Raw genomic sequence first — 23,492 nt, 5'->3', positions numbered from 1 at the left:
TAATTTCACATCATGCCATCACTCTAATGGGAATATGGTTTTTATTATTATTATTATCAAGATCTCTATTACTTTTAATTTAACAATTACGGTATTAGATTATTATTTTGTTATTTTATAATCACTGTATTATGATATGGACATGTTTTGGCACAAATGGGATCGGATCTCTCTCTCTCTCTCTCTCTCTCTCTCTCTCTCTCTCTCTCTCTCTCTCTCTCTCTCTCTCTCTCTCTGGGCGTGTCCTCACTGAAGTCAAGTTTCACTTTTGAGCAAAGACTGCAACAGTTAATTTCCTCTGAACGGTAATGTGAACAGTTTTTAATGTTTTACTCGTTAACAGCTCAGGTAACTGTCGTTACCTGAGTTATTGCACCTTTACTTTCTTGTTGCTGTTGTATTATGATAGTGTGATCATACGTTATCGTTATTGAGTCACACTTGTTATCGAAGAGCGTGGAGAACGATCATCATGTTTGTGTAATATATATATATATATATTACACATATATATAAATAAGGGTAGAAGCAGAGGTAGTTGATGGTCAGTAGTTGAACAGAGTCGTTGTTACTGTGCAGCTCCACTTGCTGGTGACTGGAGGCAGCTTTCTCCGCCTTTATCAGCCTGTGGTGAGGCGGAGATGAGCCACTGTTCTCCCGCTGTCTGACTCACTGGTTGCGGTCAGAGCTCGGCCGCACATCCGCTGAACTTTCTCTGGGGTGAGTGGTCTGTCATTGGATTTACACGACAGGACTGATGTGGACTCAGTGTGGCGGGCTGAGGAGGTTGATAGATAGGTTGATATACAATGAAAAAGAGCTGTGTCACTCCTGGTTCTTCTCCAACAGCTGTCAGTGTAAATGTTTAATTGAATGTGATCAATAGGTAAATGAAGCTATTGTAAAGAATTTACTGAGACTGTCGGTCACTTATTATAAAGGTTTCTTTGTTCATCCACTCCTGCGGTGTAAAGTAACTAAGTACATTTATTCCACTACTGTAGTTGAGTTGTTTACAGTATTGATTAAGATTACTTCAGTACTTGAGTATTTCGACCTCTCCTTCTTTATACTTACTTATACCTACTTCTATATTTTATATTTCAGAAACACCACGGCTATAGATTAAAAAAAAAAAAAAAAAAACCTAATGATCACTTTATAAAATATGATACAGGAATACAGATGAAACTACCTACAAATATAAAACTGTTCAAAGCAGCTCCTCCCTGACAGGTTCTACTGACATGTTGATGCAGGATATATTGATATAATGATGACAGAGTCCATTCTGCTTGATGAGTACTTTTACTTTTGATACTTTAATTGTATTTGTACTGATAAAACTTAGAAAGTTGAATTAGAAAGTAGGATTTTTACTTGTAGTAGAGTATTTTTACTTTTTTTTATCACCTTTTCTCTTAATAAGGATTTTTGTATTTATTGTTTGTTTTGGACAAAGGAGCAGAAACTATTGGGAACCAAGTCCACCTGATGAATTTTATAATCCATATCTATTAAGAGTCTGACCTTAAAGCATTTCAGTTGCTCTGGTGGTGATTATATCTCTATGATTGTTTACAGTGCAACAGAAAAGCTGTCTGTCAAAACGTATTTGTTATAGTAAAGCGATGTCTATCTGCCTAACTATGTGTTTGCTGTTGGTTTCATGCTGGTACTTTATGCGGGTTCAGACTTTACCATCAATCGACAAAGGAATCTGTCAGGGCCCCTTCCTCTGCCTCACACTGCTGTCTGACTGCATTTTCAACTGTCACTGATATGAAACAGAGAAGAAGAATCAGTGGAGGAGCAGCTGATATTATCAGTTGATGTGCAGATGAATGATTTGTGTTTCTCTCCTCATGAAGGTAGAAAGTGTGTGAGCTGATGTGAACTCAGCAGCATGGATCAGTGTGAGGACAGAAAGGAGGGAGCCCCTCCCTCTAAAACCACTCTGTGTGGGGAACATGAGAGCCAGACCAGAGCTCAGAGGTAAGATGAGGATCTCTAACTGTCCATGACTCTTCTCCATGTCAAAGCTCAGATCACTGCTCCGTCATTATTCACACGCAAAGCTCTGTGTGTGTGTTGTGTTGAAGCCCAGAGCAGCAGCAAACATCAGACTCTGCTGGAGGTGGACCTGAACCCAGCTGTGTGTCCATGAAGAGTGACAGCTCTAGACAACACTTCACTGACTTTAAAGGACAACAGCCCTCTGCTGCAAAGAGGTAAGCTGTTACTAACATTATGATATTACTCAAGTCACCATGGCAATTATTGCAACTGACAGAGCACACCTTCTTTCACAACATCAGTTTACTCCAAAAGGCCTTAGCCTTTTTTTTTGAGTACAGAGTGACAAAAGAGATAAAAATATAATATTTAGCCTATAAGATGAGTAATAAAGGATACATGTAATGATGTAATGAGTAACGAATAGTGTTACTAAAAAGCATGAATGTAAAACACAAAAGCGCATATGAAAAAAGTACATATGTTAAACGAGTACGTATGGAACAGAGAAAATAAGAAATTACAGGCCCAAACGAGTATTAGTGGACTCCCGATGAGCGCCAGGCCGGTACCCAGTGCAAATCTTCTTAGTCTTTATTTTTCTATTTATTTTGCAGTCTGAGCATGTTACATGTGTGCTGTATCACACTGCAGAACTTAATTTTCTATTTACTTTGTTGAGTAAAAAGGACTGATAAGGATTTTGATTTTAATCAGGCATATTTTATCATATTTTGAATGTTTGTACCTCAGAGTTTTTAAATGTTCTGCTGCTTGGCAAGTGTTTGTCATGTTCTGACTAAATAGAACAGTTTAAAGTCACAATTGGCTGTCTGGTTTCTTCAAATTTCACCAGGGAGCAAAAATCAGCTTTTAAACCTGAAAGAAATAACGATGTGGCATTTATTGTGATAAATATCGATATCGACTGATATGGACATTTTTATCGTGATAACAGTTTTGGCCATATCGCCCAGATCTACTTGAGCATAATTTGTTGAATAATACTGAGCATGGCTTAAATTTGTCAAGTAAATATAAGAGTATATGAGTACACAAGAAATGAATAATTTAAATTGTGACATATGGAAATTAATTCATGAATATATATGCAAACAACATAAAACTTGACTTAATCATATGTAACTACATGACTTTGATATATGAGTATATTTATAAGAAGAGAAACAAAGAAAAGTCAATCACTATTTACACCATTACACACTATAATATTACTGATTCAAGTTTAAATAGCTGTTTATCCAGAGATGGTTTATTATATGTGTTCATTTACAGCATTGTTCTTCTTCGCATACATTTATATTCTCATATCTGAAAGCTGTGCAGTATAATCACTCTTCACACTGCAGACCTCAGTTGAACATTTGTATCCTTTCTTTTCTGTTGTGAAAACACTGCATGAGCAAACAGAGATTTTTATCAGTTTCATCACATGGAGCCAGACCACTATTAGCAGTTCCTCCATCACATTAACATTTTATGGCAACAGTTGCATGAGAGGGATGTTTTTACTGTTAGAGATGTAAAAGTAGTTGTACATGCACAGACCACAAATATGGAGTCCAGGTGTTTTTGATGCTGCTGGGCAGACTGAGCACTGGAAACCTCTGAGCTCTCCTGGTCCACTCTGTGGAGGAATAATGAAGAATGAGCTCACGTTATGTCTGTCCACACAGAGACAGACTCAAGCTAAAGGTCCATTTAGCTCTATGATTAGCTATAATATTGAATGAGATGATTTTCGCTGACATTAAAGTGTTTCTCATACTGCTGATCACACTGTGAAACTCTGTCACTCTGTGCAGTGTAGATTATATCCTGTGTCTTTCAGTAGGAAACTGGAAAAACCTGAACCCAGCTGTGTGTCCATGAAGAGCGACAGCTCTAGACAACACTTCACTGATTTTAAAGGACAACAGCCCTCTGCTGCAAATACCTCTTTGCAGCAAATGATACATGTAATGATGTAATGAGTAATGAATAGTGTTACTAAAAAGCATGAATGTAAAACACAAAAGTGCATATGAAAAAAGTACATATGTTAAACAAGTAGATATGGAACACAGAAAATAAAACATTACAGGCCCAAACGAGTATTAGTGGACTCCTGACGAGCGCCAGGCCGGTGCAAATCTTCTTTGTTTATTTATTTTTTTATTTATTTTGCAGTTTGAGCCATGTTACATGTGTGCTGTATCACACTGCAGAACTTAATTTTCTGTTTACTTTGTTGAGTAAAAAGGACTGAAAAGGATTTTGATTTTAATCAGGCATATTTGATCATATTTTGAATGTTTGTACCTGATTGATTGTTGATTCCTTGCGAAGAGGACAGAACAGGACAAGGTTTTTTCTGATGTATATTCAGTACGTTGTTTCACCTGGTGCAGTGTAGATTATATCCTGTGTCTTTCAGCAGGAAACTGGAAAAACCTGAACCCAGCTGTGTGTCCATGAACAGCGACAGGTCTATGAAAAATCCTATATACTTCCAAGATGGACGTCACAATGTCGGTCAGAGGTAAGAGATTAAATCTGAACAGAAGCACAAAATGTCAAACAGAGTGCTTTTGCAAGTTGCAAAACACAAGGTGCACCACGCTGCCTTTTCTGTTGAAGCCTTTACTTTAAAGAAGGAGCAGTGCCGTGCGTTTTCTTGTGAGGCATTGACCTTGATTTTGTGGTGCAGTAAACCCACAGATCTGGAGGTCAACATGTTACTTAAATATATAGACTACAGGTGGAGGGCACTTGCTCTGGATCTGATTAAGAGGTTGTTCTCAATAATATGCTGGAGATCAGTGTGGGTATATGTGACCTTCAGAAAGAGGAAAAATCGTGGGGAATACCACCAGCTGGCCAAGGAGCTTCGCCTGGATAATGGTTGGTTCAAGGCTTATTTTAGGTTGAGTCAGGGACAGTTTGACAATCTGCTGTCAATCCTTGGATGTAGCATCACAAAAATGACCAATAACTTCAGTGGGTCCATTGGTCCTGCTGAGCATTTGGTGGCAATAGGTTATATTTGTTTTAATGTCCACATGATATTCTGGATTTAGGCCTACCCTACTGTTTATCCAACAGCCTGCAAAGTCTGACAGGTGTAGATGTGGGACTTGTTACTTTCTAACTAACCATCAGGTCATTATTTAGCGCCAACCATGTTGAGAGCCATCAAAATTAGGGTAGGGCTGAAAAATGTGATTCTGATATGAGATACCTATGAGTTCAACAAGACACAGCAAAAAAAAAAAAAAAAAAAAAAAGGCAAAGCCTGGCTATAGCGTAATACTGCACGATGTGAAGAGTTGAACCGGGCTTTATACTGCAGGAATGCTGTGGAGTTGATTGAATGAGATGATTTTCACTGACATTAAAGTGTTTCTCATACTGCTGATCACACTGTGAAACTCTGTCACTCTGTGCAGTGTAGATTATATCCTGTGTCTTTCAGTAGGAAACTGGAAAAACCTGAACCCAGCTGTGTGTCCATGAAGAGTGACAGCTCTAGACAACACTTCACTGATTTTAAAGGACAACAGCCCTCTGCTGCAAAGAGGTAAGCTGTTACTAACATTATGATATTACTCAAGTCATCACGGCAATTATTGCAACTGACAGAGCACACATTCTTTCACAACATCTGTTTACTCCAAAAGGCCTTAGCCTTTTCTTTTTTGGAGTACAGAGTGACAAAAGAGATAAAAATATAATATTTAGCCTATAAGATGAGTAATAAATGATACATGTAATGATGTAATGAGTAATGAATAGTGTTACTAAAAAGCATGAATGTAAAACACAAAAGTGCATATGAAAAAAGTACATATGTTAAACAAGTAGATATGGAACACAGAAAATAAAAACTTACAGGCCCAAACGAGTATTAGTGGACTCCTGACGAGCGCCAGGGCCAGTGCAAATCTTCTTTGTCTATTTATTTTTTTATTTATTTTGCAGTTTGAGCCATGTTACATGTGTGCTGTATCACACTGAAGAACTTAATTTTCTGTTTACTTGAGTAAAAAGGACTGAAAAGGATTTTGATTTTAATCAGGCATATTTGATCATATTTTGAATGTTTGTACCTGATTGATTGTTGATTCCTTGCGAAGAGGACAGAACAGGACAAGGTTTTTCTGATGTATATTCAGTACGTTGTTTCACCTGGTGCAGTGTAGATTATATCCTGTGTCTTTTAGCAGGAAACTGGAAAAACCTGAACCCAGCTATGTGTCCATGAACAGCGACAGGTCTATGAAAAATCCTATATACTTCCAAGATGGACGTCACAATGTCGGTCAGAGGTAAGAGATTAAATCTGAACAGAAGCACAAAATGTCAAACAGAGTGCTTTTGCAAGTTGCAAAACACAAGGTGCACCACGCTGCCTTTTCTGTTGAAGCCTTTACTTTAAAGAAGGAGCAGTGCCGTGCGTTTTCTTGTGAGGCATTGACCTTGATTTTGTGGTGCAGTAAACCCACAGATCTGGAGGTCAACATGTTACTTAAATATATAGACTACAGGTGGAGGGCACTTGCTCTGGATCTGATTAAGAGGTTGTTCTCAATAATATGCTGGAGATCAGTGTGGGTATATGTGACCTTCAGAAAGAGGAAAAATCATGGGGAATACCACCAGCTGGCCAAGGAGCTTCGCCTGGATAATGGTTGGTTCAAGGCTTATTTTAGGTTGAGTCAGGGACAGTTTGACAATCTGCTGTCAATCCTTGGATGTAGCATCACAAAAATGACCAATAACTTCAGTGGGTCCATTGGTCCTGCTGAGCATTTGGTGGCAATAGGTTATATTTGTTTTAATGTCCACATGATATTCTGGATTTAGGCCTACCCTACTGTTTATCCAACAGCCTACAAAGTCCGACAGGTGTAGATGTGGGACTTGTTACTTTCTAACTAACCATCAGGTCATTATTTAGCGCCAACCATGTTGAGAGCCATCAAAATTAGGGTAGGGCTGAAAAATGTGATTCTGATATGAGATACCTATGAGTTCAAGAAGACACAGCAAAAAAAAAAAAAAAAAAGGCAAAGCCTGGCTATAGCGTAATACTGCACGATGTGAAGAGTTGAACCGGGCTTTATACTGCAGGTATGCTGTGGAGTTGATTGAATGAGATGATTTTCACTGACATTAAAGTGTTTCTCATACTGCTGATCACACTGTGAATCAACAGTTCAGTCTGCACATCAGTTTTGACAGTGGTCCACGAGGAATCACAGAGTATGATTCATTGCAAAGAGGACAGAACAGGACAAGGTTTTTTCTGATGTATATTCAGTACGTTGTTTCACCTGGTGCAGTGTAGATTATATCCTGTGTCTTTCAGGAGGAAACTGGAAAAACCTGAAAACAGCAGTGTGTCCATGAACAGCGACTGGTCTATGAAAAATCCTATATACTTCAAAGATGAACGTCACAATGTCGGTCAAAGGTAAGAGATTAAATCTGAACAGAAGAACAAAATGTTTTTTTGGGCTCCGGTCAAACAGAGTGCTTTTGAAAGTTGCAAAAAAAAGGTGCACCACGCTGAGGAGATGAGATGGGGGGCTGAGCATTGCAGGTGGCAGGGTAGCAGCGATATGGACCTAAGCCACAGGAATCTAAAGGTTAATGAACAGTTCAACAAGACACAGCAAAAAAAAAAAAAAAAAAGGCAAAGCCTGGCTATAGCGTAATACTGCACGATGAGTCGGAACGATCTGGCGACAAGTGAAGAGTTGAACCGGGCTTTATACTGCACGTGCTTGTGGAGTTGATTGTCTGATGGACAGCAGGGGTGGAAGGAGACTGGAGGGAGTAGGATTCAAGAAGCCACGCCCAGCTGAACACACACACACACACACACACACACACACGCAAACTGGGCACAAACAACCACAAGAGGGAAGGGAACACAGTGGAAAACAACAGAAAAGGACCTAATCCTGACAAGTAGAGGTAAAGAAGTAAAATGACCACGAGATACACAAGAAACAGGAAATGAAACAACTATCCAGGGGCTAGTGGACAGGAAGGAGAGAAACAGGGCTAGTCACTTAGACCACCGACTGGGGAATAGGAACAGAAGTTGACTGGACAGCCGACAGGACATGAGGAGCAGGTGTAACGTCAACCAGGACCCCCGACGCTGGAACAGCCGATGAATCAACCAGTGCGGTCAACTTAGGAGCAGACACAGTAACTTTATCCGAGGAAATTGACTCTGGAGAAAAGGAGGCGTTGACCAAGATCTCTCACAAAGGAAGAGGCAAGATGCTGATCAGATGCAGGAACAGAGGAAAGTTTGCCCAGGACCACCAACTCAGGAACAAGGGAGACGTTGACCGGGACCCCCGGCAACAGCTGATGCATCAGGAAGCGACTCAGGAACAGGAGAGGTGTGATCAGCATTATGAGAAACGTGTTAATGTCAGGGAAAATCACCTTATTTAATTTTATATCCAATCATAGAGCTAAAAAGACCTTTAGCTTGTGTCTGTCTCTGTGTGGACAGACATAATGTGAACTCATTCCTCATGGTTCCTCCACAGAGTGGACCAGGAGATCTCAGAGGTTCCCAGTGGTCAGTCTGACCAGCAGCATCAAACATACCTGGACTCCGTATTTATGGTCTGTACATGTACAACAACGACTTTTACATCTGTTGTGTTCACAATAATCTCCATGCTGCAGGTTTTAATCCAGTGGATTGTCAGTCTGTCCAACATGGATCTGATGTTTGGCTCCATGGTTTTAGTTTGATTGTGTCATTCACATAGTTTTCTGTTCCAGCTGCTGGAGGAGAACATTGTCACTTTTGTGAAGAACGAGCTGAAGAAGATCAAGAAAGTTGTAGGTCCAGATTACTCAGAATGCTCAGAGAGTCAGAGGGAGGATGAAGAGGTGTTGAACAGTGAGGATGAGGAGCAGAGGAGGAGCAGCAGAGAGGCATTTCTGCAGATCACACTGGACTTCCTGAGGGAAATGAAGGAGGAGGAGCTGGCTGACTGTCTGCAGAGCAGTAAGAGGATTTCATGCTTTTTATCCACAACAACATTATATAATAAGACCCTTGTTATTGTAATATTGATCATGACACGTAGGTCTCTGTCCTCCCTTCTTTGCCTATGAAGAACCTCGACTCTCTCAGCTTGACTCCTGCGCCTCTGCTCCCTCTCCCAGCTCCCGCTCGCTGTCCTCCGTCCCCTTGATGGGACAGGTGAACTCTCACCGGCCTCGCTTAACATGCTTCATTCTCTTTCACTTCAAATTAAAACAGCACGGTCTCTGTCATCCTTATCAGTGCAATACCTAACCTTATGCCAACAAATTTCAGTTAGAAGTGTTACATGCTACACTCCCATAGCCTTCATCATTTTAAGCTAAATTAGCTAAGCTGCTGACGTTATAAAATCTCCTCATTGAAATAGATACAACCAAGTAAATGCAGCCTTTACAAAAAATGGTAGAAACAATAATAAACTATGTATATTATTTACTAAACTGTAAACCTTGTTACATTGCATTGTTGCAGTGCAAGAGGAGAGAAATGTTACTCATCTCACACTAGCTTTGGACCATTGCCTACCTCATAAAGTTTGTTGTGATCTGTCTGTTGATCGTGTCATTGTTTCAGGAAACAGGAATGTAGGGCCAAGGGCTAGTAAGGAGTAGCTAAAAGAGTGAATTTGTTGAGACTCTCACTTGACAGTCTTGCAGCTGAAAAAGTCAGATATAGTTGCTTAAAGAAAATGTGTTTATGTGTTCTTTCAGAATCTCCTGTTATGTGCCAGCCTAGACTCAAAGCTAAGCTGAAGGAGAAGTTCCAGTGTGTGTTTGAGGGGATCGCTAAAGCAGGAAACCCAACCCTTCTGAATGAGATCTACACAGAGCTCTACATCACAGAGGGAGGGACTGGAGAGGTCAATGATGAACATGAGGTCAGACAGATTGAAACAGCATCCAGGAAACCAGACAGACCAGAAACAACCATCAGACAAGAAGACATCTTTAAATCCTCACCTGGAAGAGATGAACCAATCAGAACAGTGATGACAAAGGGAGTGGCTGGCATTGGGAAAACAGTCTTAACACAGAAGTTCACTCTGGACTGGGCTGAAAACAAAGCCAACTGGGACATACAGTTCACATTTCCATTCAGCTTCAGAGAGCTGAATGTGCTGAAAGAGAAAAAGTTCAGCTTGGTGGAACTTGTTCATCACTTCTTTACTGAAACCAAAGAAGCAGGAATCTGCAGGTTTGATCAGTTCCAGGTCGTGTTCATCTTTGACGGTCTGGATGAGTGTCGACCTCCTCTGGACTTCCACAACACTGAGATCCTGACTGATGTTACAGAGTCCACCTCAGTGGACGTGCTGCTGACAAACCTCATCAGGGGGAAACTGCTTCCCTCTGCTCGCCTCTGGATAACCACACGACCTGCAGCAGCCAATCAGATCCCTCCTGAGTGTGTTGACATGGTGACAGAGGTCAAAGGGTTCACTGACGAACAGAAGGAGGAATACTTCAGGAAGAGGTTCAGAGATGAGGATCAGGCCAGCAGGATCATCTCCCACATCAAAACATCACGAAGCCTCCACATCATGTGCCACATCCCAGTCTTCTGCTGGATCACTGCTACAGTTCTGGAGGAGGTGTTGAAAACCAGAGAGGGAGGAGAGCTGCCCAAGACCCTGACTCAGATGTACATCCACTTCCTGGTGGTTCAGTCAAAATTGAAGAATGTCAAGTATGATGGAGGAGCTGAGACAGATCCACACTGGAGTCCAAAGACCAGGAAGATGATTGAGTCTCTGGGAAAACTGGCTTTTGAGCAGCTGCAGAAAGGAAACCTGATCTTCTATGAATCAGACCTGACAGAGTGTGGCATCGATATCAGAGCAGCCTCAGTGTACTCAGGAGTGTTAACACAGATCTTTAAAGAGGAGAGAGGGCTGTACCAGGACAAGGTGTTCTGCTTTGTCCACCTGAGTGTTCAGGAGTTTCTGGCTGCTCTTCATGTCCATCTGACCTTCATCAACTCTGGAGTCAATCTACTCTCAGAAGAACAGTCCACCTCCCACAATTCCAAGAAAAGAAATTCCAAGAAAGAATCCAAAGAGACAAACTTCTACAAGAGTGCTTTGAACAAGGCCTTACAGAGTCCAAATGGACACTTAGACTTGTTCCTCCGCTTCCTCCTGGGTTTTTCGCTGCAGACCAATCAGACTCTCCTACAAGGTCTATTGAGACAGACAGGAAGTCACTCACAGACCAATCAGAAAACAGTCCAGTACATCAAGCTGAAGATTGAAGAGACTTCCTCTTTAGAGAAAACCATCAACCTGTTCCACTGTCTGAATGAACTGAATGATCGGTCTCTAGTGGAGGAGATCCAAAAGTCCTTGACTTCAGGAAGTCTCTCTACAGATAAACTGTCTCCTGCTCAGTGGTCAGCTCTGGGGTTCATCTTACTGTCATCAGACAAAGAACTGGATGTGTTTGACCTGAAGAAATACTCTGCTTCAGAGGATGCTCTTCTGAGGCTGCTGCCAGTGATCAAAACATCCAAGGCAGCCCTGTAAGTGTATAGATAGTTGAATTTATTCACCATTATATATACTAATGCAGCTTTCTTTTAAACTGGAGAGAAAATAAATAACTAATGAGTTGTTTTTTTTCCTTTACAGACTGAGTGGCTGTAACCTCTCAGAGAGAAGCTGTGAAGCTTTGTCCTCAGTCCTCAGCTCCCAGTCCTCTAGTCTGAGAGAGCTGGACCTGAGTAACAACAACCTGCAGGATTCAGGAGTCAACCTGCTGTCTGCTGGAATGAAGAGTCCACACTGTACACTGAAAACTCTCAGGTCAGGATTCTATTGATGACCATTAAAAATCTCATTTACATTAGATGAACAGCTTTACAACAGCTTGTAGCAGGTTTAACATGTTAAGATAAGAAGGGTTTCCAGTCAGAATTATGTCTGACAAATTATAGTCAAACCATACAATGAAGCAAATAGCAAAATAGCAATAAAATATTCAACACAAATAAACCAGCACTACTGTATGTATGTTACCCAGCGTTTTAAAGTTCAGTCCAAAGAGTAAGGTGGACACCGAAAGCACCTCTGTTGAGTGGAAATAACTCAGATCAAGACGTTTTAAATTCCAGACAAAGAAACAAACTACAGTATTTAGTAAAATAATGTCATTACCAAACTCTAGATGGGGATAATATCAAACATTCTTATACGGGTTATACATTATGAACTCAGAGCGACTTGATTCTATCATACAACAATTGAAAAATCAGCCTGATGCAAGACTCAATAGCTACTCACACATGGGAACACATTGTTGAACAGCCACCATCTACCATGGGAAAAAGGAAGAAAGAAACTGATGACATGTGCAACTCAACTACATAGCAGCAGTGACAGTCTCATTTACATTGTGGGACTTTCGTACAGCTGCCCCCAAAATTATGGCAGTTGTAACTTTGTGCACACAACAGAATGTCCATCAGCCTATGGTAGATACATTAACACCATCCTCCTTAATAGCAGGGAGTCTAATCAAACAGGTTGCGCATATTCCTTGTTCGAGCATCTGGGTGGCTGCTGGTTGGATGCGTCCATCATCCTGACACCTTTCCTACAAACCTGAATGCTCGAGGCTGCTGAGGATCAATAATGAAAACCACTTGACTGACTTCCAGGTCTTCCTCATCCTTTTTCCATTTTTTTCACACTTACTGATCAGGTAAGTAATTTCTGGCAAAGTTGATCCAGAAATGATACACAGGGATTTAGCTCTGCCTTCATTGGCGTGTTCCAAATGTGTCACTTGCAGCATACATAGCCTGCAGAAGTGACATGTCGTAACCACCCTTCAGAAGGACATTAAGAATGACTGAATTCTGACATGCCACTTCATATGACACATCTACCAGCGGCTTCAAATTGAGCACACCTTCTACCTTGAGTAGGACTGTGTGTAAAATGACATCTGTAAGTACTTGGTCTTCCAGAACTACTCGCTGAGCAACTTTCACAACCTTTACCTCTGTACGCCACACTTCATCAAAGTGAAGTAGGTGAATTGAAAGAGAAAGTGATCTGCTCCCTTTGGTGAAAGTCACCCATCGCCTCAAATACCTCACTTGCCATGACAAAGGTTGTATGGACATGGTGGTCCCTAGTCACTGCAGCACATAGTGGGTCATAGCATAGAGGAATCCCCACTTGATTCAGGTCACAATTCGACTTCCCTTGTTTTCCAGTAGGTCCTGCTGCCGAATAGGGTCATCTCAACTGCACTCAGTCTTTCAAAGATATTTTACCAAAACAGTGGCATGGGTAGTGTATGGGAAAAGGTAACCCAACAGATGATATACGGATGCAAATCTGGATCTGGAACGCATTACTCAGCAGCTCTTCAATATGCCTGAAGTGTTTGTGCAGCATGACCTGGATTTTGGGTGAACAGATAAGGCGGCACACCACATAAAACTTTCAGCTGAAACTCCTTTCAAACAACGTCCTCAACCAATACACCCACATGATGTTGAAGCTGTTCGCAAACACATTCATGTGCTTCTAGATACAAGAGGATTCAGAGAATCAGAGAACTGTGGTGGTTTGGAAGATGAATGGCCTAGTCCAAGTGTGCATTGACTATAAAAGGCTGAATCTATCGACAATAAAAGGATGCATACGCTCTTCCAAAGCTGGAGGATACATTCTCTGTGCTCTCAGATTGCCAGTTGTTTTTTGTCCTTGATTTAGAATCAGGTTGTTACCAGATTGAAGTTGAGGAGGCGGACAAACCTAAGAAGGCTTTTGTATGCCTGGTTGGGTTTTGGGAATTTAACCGAATGCCTCAAGGCGTGACAAACGCACCTAAAACATTTAAAATATTGATGGGAAAGTGCATGGGAGGCATGCGTTCAAGGAAGATACTAGTTTTCGTTGGTGACTTACTAGTATTCTTAAAAACCCTGGAGGAGCATGAGCTGAGACTGATGATTTTCCTTGATCGTCACAGAGAGTTTGGGTTGAAGCTATCCCCAGAAAAATGTGTCTTCTTCAAGACATCCATCCGTTATCTGGGCCATGTGCTCTCTAAGAACGGAGTTCAGACCGATCCAGATACATCAGTATCCTCAGGCTCCATTATCTTCAGTAATTATTCAAGGGCCACTTTTTACAGGGGGACATTTACCTCATGGATAATATTTTGACTGGCTGAGTAACCCTCAGATATTACTCCAGTTAGAGAGTATGATGAGTGGAAATAACTCAGATCAAGACATCTAATGCAGTTAATGTCTTGTCCTGATGGTGGAATGGGTACTGCTACCAGTGGTGTGCAATAAACACATAATGAAACACAGTACAGCAATTAGTAAAATAATGTAAGTACCATAATGTACGTAGTGGTAATATCAAATAATATCAATTAAGCATTTTTACGTAGGTTAAACATTATGAACTCAGATTGACTTGATTCAATTGACTTGACTTGTGCCACTCATTTTAAATGAGTGGCACAAGGAAACCCCACCTACTAAATGATTTAGTAGGTGGGGTTTCCTTGTCAGGTCGACAGGGGGCTGTACCCCAGCAACTACGTAGTAATATTGACAGCCTAATTTTTATTGGTGAGACTTTCACACATATGTGTTAGCATGTTGATGTTGAAGTTGAGCTCAAAAAACCAACCTGTACACCATGAGTGTAGACTCTGAAACATTTTCATTATTTTAAGATAAACACAAAGCTTGTGCTACAGAAAATGGACCAGACTCAGTGAATAGCTCCCTAAGCTTAACATGTCCTATGATAACTATTAATTTAGCTGTACAGACTAATGAGCAGTGATAACTAACATGTCTTTGGGGTCATCAGGTGGGAACCTCCTTTCACCAGTGTTTCGTCTAGTTGGTCCCACGACACCTCCAGGAGGCTAGACAGTGATCACTGGCGTCCCAGAGTCACTCCCCTAATGCCAGCCATCACTGCTCCTCACACCACCATTTTCTTTATCTTGCCTATGCTACCACAAACAACACCATCATCAACTCTGACAAAACACACTAGCAGATTCAGCAAACAAACTCCCCTAATCAGTTGGAGAAAGTGGCGGCCATTTTGAAGGAGGCAGAGTCAAGGAGAGAAGCCTTTTTGAGCTAAACTCTCCCCCGCCGGATTAGGCTGTGCTCTTGCCCCTCCCCCCCCCCCTTTTTCCTCACACTCTGTCCACTTGCTCCTAACTCCCTTACCAAAGAGACAACAGACCTTGCTACAAATCCTCTACATCCTACTTCCACTGGACAAATCCTAACTTTCCATCCTCGCTGCTCTGCTTCTGCCCCTAACTCTGCATACCTGAGCTTTTTCCTTTCATATGCTTCTTCAACTAAGGCCTCCCACGGAACAGTCAGCTCTATGAAATATACTTTCATTCTACTCCTAGACCACAAGACTATATCAGGCCTTAGCTTTGTAATGGCTATTTCCTGGGGAACAAGAAGGTTTCCTCCTAAATCTACCTGCATTTCCCAATCATAAGCACCTTCTAAGCTGCCTTGCCTTCTTGTTGTCTTACCAACTTTCTCTCCCTCTTGAACAAACTTGATTGCACCTTTCTTTGTTTTAGGTCCTCCTAAATTTGCCTGCCTCCGTAACTCTTCAATTCCTGCAGCTAAGCTTTTTAGAACCTGGTTATGTCGCCACGTATACCTGCCTTGCGACAGACTAACCTTACACCCTGACAGAATGTGCTTTAAAGTTGCAGTACCTGAACACAATGAACATAGTGGGTCTCCATTTACCCAGAGTTTTAGGTTCTGGGGAGTTGGCAGTACATCATAAGTTGCCCCTATCAAGAATCTAATACTACTTTCCTCCATGCTCCAGAGTTCTTTACAGCTAAGCTTTTTCTTGTCTACACCTTCCCAATTCACCCACTGTCCCTGCTTAGCCTGGGCCACTGCCTTAGCACCCCTTAATAATTCCTCCTGTCTACGAACCTGCTCCACGACTAGCTTTCTCTTCTCCTTGGGACCTGCTCTACTCCACACCGGTTTGCCTGGGCCAAGCCCCAAGCCTCCCCGGCCTATTTGGACATTACCCACAATCTCTGTATGCCTAAGCGTTGCTTCTGCCTCCTGCACTGCGATTCTTGGATTCCACTTTCTCCCCTTGATTGGGTTTGGAACCACCTTACTAACTACCGCATCTTTGCTCCCAGATAACAGGAGCTCTGCCCTAACCTTGGTACATTTAAACTCCTCCACTAGACTAATTACTGGGAGCTGAAGTATGCCTTTCCCATATAGTGCCACTGTGCTTAAACATCTAGGAACACCTAGCCACTTCCTAATGTAAAAGCTAACTAATTTTTCCATTTTTTCTGCAGTGGATATTGGAATCTCATATACAGACAGTGGCCACATCAGCCTGGGAAATAACCCAAACTGCAGACACCACAGTTTCAACTTTCCTGGCAGCCCAGATTTATCTATTCTATTCAAGTCTGCCTTGTACAACCTACCTATACTCTTTACTGATTTTTCCCTAATTATTGGAATTTCCTCTTCATCTATTACAAACTTCCTATCACTTAACTTCCCTCTGCTTATTGAGATACTTCTAGACTTACTAGGCTTGATTTTCATACTAGCCCACTTTAAGTTTTTATTAAGTCTCTCAAGTATTCTTTTCATACATGGCACCGTTGTAGTTATCAACGTCATGTCATCCATGTAGGCCCTAATTGGTGTAAGGCGCACCCCATCCTGCCGCCTCTCTCCACCTACAAGCCACTTAGAAGCTCTAATGATTACCTCCATCGCCATTGTGAATGCCAATGGAGAAATCGTGCACCCTGCCATGATGCCTATTTCTAGCCTCTGCCATCCTGTTGTGAAGCCTGCTGTGCTTAAGCACAGCCTAATATCTTGGAAATACAATATTACTAAATTAACCACTACTCCAGGCACTTTAAAATAATCAAATGCCTCCCAAATAAGGCTATGTGGCACTGAACCAAACGCGTTTGCTAAATCCAAAAATATGACATTCAAGTCTCTTTTCTCTGTCTTGGCTGCCTGAATCTGTTGCCAAATCATGCTAGTGTGCTCTAAACATCCTGCGAACCCTGGTATTCCTGCCTTCTGTACTGCAGTATCAATTAAGCTATTCCTTTCTAAATAACTAGTTAATCTCTGTGCGACTACGCTAAAAAAGATCTTCCCCTCTACATTTAGGAGAGAGATCATTCGAAACTGACTCAGGTCTGAGGATTCCTTCTCCTTTGGGATAAAAACACCTCCTGCCCTACGCCATGCTCTGGGAATAACCTGTTTCTCCCAAACTATTCTCAATTGCCTCCACAAAAACTTTAAGATATCAGGTGCGCTTTTATAAACCCGGTAGGGGACTCCATTTGGCCCTGGGGCCGAAGAAGCCTTTGCACGCCTGACTACCTCCTCAACCTCCTTCCACCTGGGTGGTCTAACATCCATCTCATGATCTATCTTTCCTACTGGCGGCATGTCATGTGGAAGGCCTATTACTCTATTCTGCTCCAAATCTGAATATGTGTTTCTTAGATATTTTTCTACTTCTAACTTTGTTGCCTTAAGCTGCCCTCCCTTTTCCTGGTTAAACAAAATCCTTTAACAAACTTGAAAGGGTCCCTGTAAAACGCTGTCCTTACATACTCTTTATTCTTTCTCTTTTTCCTAAGATATTCAGCCCTTCTAAGTACTGCTAGTCTGCCTCTCAAATCTTCTTGCAACACATTAAATCCCCCCCTCTCTTCCTCTGTTGCCCTTTTCCACTGCTTTCTTAATTGTCTTCTTTCCTTAACTAATTTCTCCATTTCCCTTTGCCGTCTAGACTTAACTAACTGTGCTCTTTCCACCCTCTTTCTGTCTTGCACCCCAAATCTTTCTGCACCATAGGAGTAAATTATATCCCCCATCTTCTCTAGTCTATCGCTTGCATTTCCTCTTAGTCTACTTAGAATTGCTGACAAATCTCTATTGACTGACTCCCATTCTTTCTTGCTATTTGCCCTCGGCCATTTTACTCTAGTTTTCTGCTCCATATTTCTCTCTCTGACTGGCCTATTCACCTCAGTCTCAGCTGCATCCCCTCTTGTACTCTCCTCTTCCCCCTCTGTAGCTATGTTATTGATATCCTTCGAACTGTGGTTTTCTACCTGTCGCTGGACTTCATCCGACTTATTCGATTGACTTCTTAAAAAGTATCGATCGATGCGGCCACACTGCCTTTCCTTTGCAACACATCTCTTTCTTCCCTGATGCATTCTAAGGCCCCTAACTGACTTTACTTTCTGCCAGCCACAAGGACAAATCTGGAGCTTATTTCCCTCTGGCCTATCATTTTTATTCTCTCCAGCTACCCTCACGTCACCCTGAAAACTATTCTGCCCAGTTCTAGTCCTAGAGAATAGGTCCGTGCCCCTATCCTTCACTGAGTCGCATATCCAGCTCATAGTCATGTCCGTTCCAGTGTCCGTTGCCGTATAGTCTGCCTGTGATTATTATAATAACACGGTTCCTGTTAACTCCCATATTTTGACAGAAAGTTACACAGCAGTATTCTCGGAGTATCTGTCATGTGTGTCGTTTTGTGTGTCTGCAGTCTATCAGGTTGTCTGATCACAGAGGAAGGCTGTGCTTCTCTGGCTTCAGCTCTGAGCTCCAACCCCTCCTATCTGAGAGAGCTGGACCTGAGCTACAATCATCCAGGAGACTCAGGACTGAAGCTGCTGTCTGCTCCAGCTCCAGACTGGAGACTGCACACTCTCAGGTATGGGGAGGCCTGCTGCAGCCACAGATACAAGTTGAACATAAAAAAAGTGTAGGAGATCTCAAAAAATTATATGTGCATGATGGTAATAATTTATGCTTTCGTACAGCAACAGTTTAAGAAATATACTTTTCTTCCCTCTTACATAGGATTCGTATCAGTCTCTGTAATGAGAGAGGTCAAGGATATCTTTAGCCTAGCTTAGCACAAAGAGAAAAAAATTATTACCAGTGAAGAATGATAATTAGTTAAAACTGTGCTTGAACATGACATCCACAGACTGGACTTTTGAGATATTACATTCAAGTTTGTTTTTCAAAATGTTGGGCTGCTCCTTTTTCAGCTCATAACAATCTGTGTATGAGAGCCATGTATTATCCATGTCTGCATGCTGAAAGAGAATGTGCTGGTCTGATCCCCCTCCTCCTTTCAGGGTGGAGCCTGATGGAGTTCAATGGTTGAGACCAGATCTGACGAAGTGTAAGTGTGTTTTTAATTTGATTCATGGAAACAAAGCAGCACATTCAACCATATTCAAACTGTCACATCACTCATTCAGATCACTGATGTCATGAGTCATCATCAAAGTGATAGTATATGATCATATGATAGATCAATAACTGCGATTGTCTTGTTCTCTCCATCAGATTCCTGTGAACTCACAATAGACACAAACACAGTGAACACAAAGATCAAACTGTGTGACAACAACAGGAAGGTGACACGTGTAGAGGAGGAACAGTCGTATCCTGATCATCCAAAAAGATTTGACCACTGGCCTCAGCTGGTGTGTACAACTGCTCTGAGTGGTCGATGTTACTGGGAGGTCAAGTGGACCAAAGCAGTTCGTGTATCAGTGAGTTACAGAGGAATGACAAGGAGAGGAGACAAAGACGATCGTGTTTTTGGATGGAACGATCAGTCCTGGAGCCTGAGCTGCTCTAATGATGGTTACTCTTTCCGGCACAATAAGAAAGTGACATCTATCTCCTCCTCCTCTGTCTCTGACAGAGTAGCAGTGTATGTGGACTGTCCCGCTGGCACTCTGTCCTTCTACAGAGTCTCCTCTGACTCACTGATCCACCTCTACACCTTGAACACCACATTCACTGAACCTCTGTATCCTGGGTTTGCAGTCTGGTGGCCTGGTTCCTCAGTGTCTCTGTGTTCAGTGTAGCAGAGAGCGTCTCCACCTGAGAAACGTTCTCACTGTTGAACACGTAGTTTATTCGTTTCATAGTAGCAATATGTTTTAGTCCGTTGTTTGATCCGTGTCCTGTATTTGTACATGAAATGTCCATGCCAAAGTAAAAAACAATCAAAGTTGCAGTGTTGATGAAAAACATCCTCAAGGAGTTCATAAAACAGTCTAGTTCATTTAGCAGCTGTTCTGGAGTTCTCAATTGTATCTTGTGATTTTCCTCAGCATGATGAAATGTGTCCTCTAAAATTAAGTGTTGTGGCTTTGGTAATGAACTCCCACCACTTAAAGTAAGAGATTGAGAAAAGATAATTTCATGTCTTTTAAAGATGCTGATGAGTAAGAAAAGATCACTGGTCAGAGACCAGTTTGGACTTTACAGCTGAATTAACTCTCTGTTCATATTGATATGAACTGTTCTTATTGTGAACTTAAAATGTGAGTTCATTTTTTTTTCCTAATCTATTAACATGCAAAAAGGGCAGTTGGACAAACTGAAGCCATTTAAACAGCATTTCCGTTAAATTGAGGGTGGTAATGTCACATAATCATTCATTGCAATGGGACTTTGGGAACATTCTTATCCCTTGCTAGATGACAGATAGTAAAATACTTACAATACCTATATACTTCTGTGTTCAGACCCAGTCAGTTAAACGTGCTTACAAGTCTGTCCAAAGTCTTTTTAGTCCCAATGACCTGAATCCTGGCCTGAACCTCTACATTGACCAGAGCAGGGGACTGGGGAACTAGTTCTTCTAGACTCTGAACATTTTTCACTGGTCCTGGTTGCTCCTCCGTGTCCCACCTCCCCCAATCCCTGGGTCTGTCTCTGTAACCTTGTGACAATATTGCCTGGCTTACATGACCTAACCAACTCAGCTTGCTCCAGGTATACCACTCTCATAGGATTAGCTTTATGGTTTATCTTGTTCTTATAATCGTTGGAGGCCAAAATCGTAATCGAAAATAAAATTCTATTAATTGTCCAGCCCTACGAGCAGTACAAAAATAACCTGCTTTAGTTTTTCTGACTGGGCATTCTGGCATTCTGGCTTTATGTACCCGTCCTGACCACACTAAAAGCAAACAGGCTTAGTAGTAGACTTGTTTTTTTTAGTTGTTACATGTATTTCAAGGGGCTTAACTGGGTCTCGAGGACCACTTCCACCCCCCGACCCCAATGGCTTTCCAACTAGAATGGAGTGTGGATCAGATTGTCTAGTACTCACATATTCCAAGAAAAAAAACAACCTCATATCCTCTCAATCTGATGTTATTCTAAGATACTGGAGTTGAATTAGAAAACATTTCTTTAAGTTCTTTGCAATAGAGCTATAAAATTGTACTTTGATCTTTCTAAGATTTTGAATCATATGCCTTTTGTCTGTTTGACATATTTGACAACGAAGTATAACATGCGCCACTGTTTCTTCTTTCCGATTTTGAAAAGTGTGCTGTTTAGTCCAGTGTACAAATCCGATTTTTGAAATTATTGTCTCATCTCTTCTGTTCATTCCTGCATACCTAACTTCTCCCATTTTCCTTTGGATTTTGTAATATCTTCCTTTTCTCTCTTTCTCCCATTATCTTTGTCGCCTGTCTGTGAGTCTTTGCTTAATAATCTAATCTAATCTAACTGTTAAATCAATGAGTTTTTTTGCCTCCTTTGTGACCTTGTCAGCCATTTAATTTCCTTTAATGCCAATGTGTGCTGTATTCATACAAATATTACTGCCCCATCATTTAAATTCTGTATGTTTGTTGTACTTGTATCAGAATATTTGGTCGTCTGTCTGAATGACTGAACTGTAAACTGGCGAGTGATGAACTTGAATCTGAACAAATGATTGTTCTCAACAGTCTTGTTTCTTCTATCCACTGTACAGCTAACAATATTGCAAGTATTTCTCCTGTGTAAACTGAAACTTCATCATTTATACTTTTCCCTACTTTAATGTGAAACTCTGGATCAACAAATGCAACTGCAACTATCATAGGCCTATATGGTATGTGAATTATAAATAAAATGATAATATTGTTACAACAAATTAATTATCTTTGTTTTTTTTCTTTGTTTTCTAACTATGTAAATTTTCTGTGGTGTCTAGAAGTATCCAAGGTGGTATTGTTAGTAATGGCACCATTTGACTAGCATTTCATTGACTTACTTTAAGTTTCCCAATGGATGGATGGATGGATGGATGGATGGATGGATTATAATAAACCATTATTGTTCAATAGTCCAGGTCATGAGCCACTTCCTTTGGCTGAGGTGTTGTATAGCCTGATGGCAGTGGGAACAAAGGATCTCCTGAACCTTTCTGTTCAGTGAAATGTAAAGTTTGCTGCCCCTGTACCTTACATTGCATGCGTCTCTCCACAACAGTCCTGAGTGAGTCCAGACTCCTGCCAAGCACAGACCCAGCCTTTTTTACCAGCTTGTCCAGTCTCTTCGTGTTCATGTCTGACATGCTGCCACCCCAGCAGACTGCAGCATTAAAGAATACACTGGCCACCATAAAACGTGCATCAACATTGTTTGACTTTTCAAGTTATGATTACTACGTTTTATTTCTATTAGGGGTGCCAGCCAGGTCTCTCTCCTGGCATTCAAGATAAGTCAAGTTCAAGATTAGGTCAAACAATACACAAAGGATGCAGATTCAAAATGTGAGCACAAAGAGGTAGTTACCAAAGGGTGGCTGGCAATGACGGGTGGATGACGATAAGTATGGGATTTGTGTCTACTGCAATGAGCATTTTGCTCTGTGTTGCTCCTACTGACCTGCTCTCACTCCCTCCTCAAACTGAATGAACTCTTGATTTGCAAAGAGGAAACATTTCAACCCATGTTGTGTAGTAACTCACAAAGACAATGAAGTAGAAGTTAGGGACGGGAACGAGTACTCGTTGTTGATGTCATTATTCAAGTAGCGTCTCACTAGCAGCCGTGACAAGGGAAAGAGACGTCAGGAAATACTTTGATTAAAAAAGACGACAATAACGTCAAGATATGTGGCGTTGAACTTGCATATCATGTTCTCCGACAGTCAAACATGGGTGTGGTCGGGGAGGTCTGTGTCCAACTGGAAACAAAAGCGGAATCTTTAAGCGAGTGTTCCCAGTCAGACATGGACCTCCCGTATTTCGTTTTCTTTATGGTAAAAAAAATACATATATAATTTGCGAGTAATCTAGTACTTGGTCATAAGGTAGTGAAGGTACTTGAATATTGAAATTACTGAAAATGGCCATTCCTAGTATAAGTTGTTATTGGAGCTTAGAGGAAAGGAGCCCACGAAATCAACTTCTAGCATCTCCCAAGGTTCTTTTGCTACGGTTTGTTGAAGTTTTCCAGTCCCTTCTGGGTCTAAGGTTTGTAGAGCTGGTAAACATCGCACATT

The 23,492-nt window shown here is 41.4% G+C and overlaps 1 protein-coding gene across 5 annotated transcripts; it reads left to right on the top strand.

Moving 5' to 3' along the window:
* The first annotated feature begins 263 nt into the window (after positions 1-263).
* Positions 264-22,136, top strand: LOC130180721 (NACHT, LRR and PYD domains-containing protein 5-like). 5 transcript variants are annotated; one of them, XM_056394417.1, is made up of 14 exons: positions 264-305; positions 1,872-1,995; positions 2,103-2,231; positions 4,454-4,558; positions 5,492-5,596; positions 6,240-6,344; positions 7,388-7,492; positions 8,592-8,670; positions 8,833-9,061; positions 9,814-11,620; positions 11,730-11,903; positions 18,717-18,884; positions 19,318-19,364; positions 19,532-22,136. In XM_056394417.1, exons 2-14 carry the CDS (start codon positions 1,907-1,909, stop codon positions 20,059-20,061), a joined length of 3,672 nt encoding a protein of 1,223 aa, XP_056250392.1. In that variant the 5' UTR covers positions 264-305; positions 1,872-1,906; the 3' UTR covers positions 20,062-22,136. The 5 variants fall into 5 exon arrangements, with proteins under 5 accessions (XP_056250392.1, XP_056250393.1, XP_056250391.1 ...); XM_056394418.1 differs by lacking the exon at positions 264-305 and adding an exon at positions 398-720 and having other exon boundaries at positions 6,243-6,344; XM_056394416.1 differs by lacking the exon at positions 264-305 and adding an exon at positions 399-720.
* Positions 22,137-23,492: the final 1,356 nt, after the last annotated feature.

Source organism: Seriola aureovittata, chromosome 13 (genome assembly GCF_021018895.1).
Source record: "Seriola aureovittata isolate HTS-2021-v1 ecotype China chromosome 13, ASM2101889v1, whole genome shotgun sequence".
NCBI classification, from domain to species: domain Eukaryota; kingdom Metazoa; phylum Chordata; class Actinopteri; order Carangiformes; family Carangidae; genus Seriola; species Seriola aureovittata.
The sequence above is the reverse complement of the archived record's forward strand: the minus strand, read 5'-3'. Positions and strand labels throughout refer to the sequence as shown.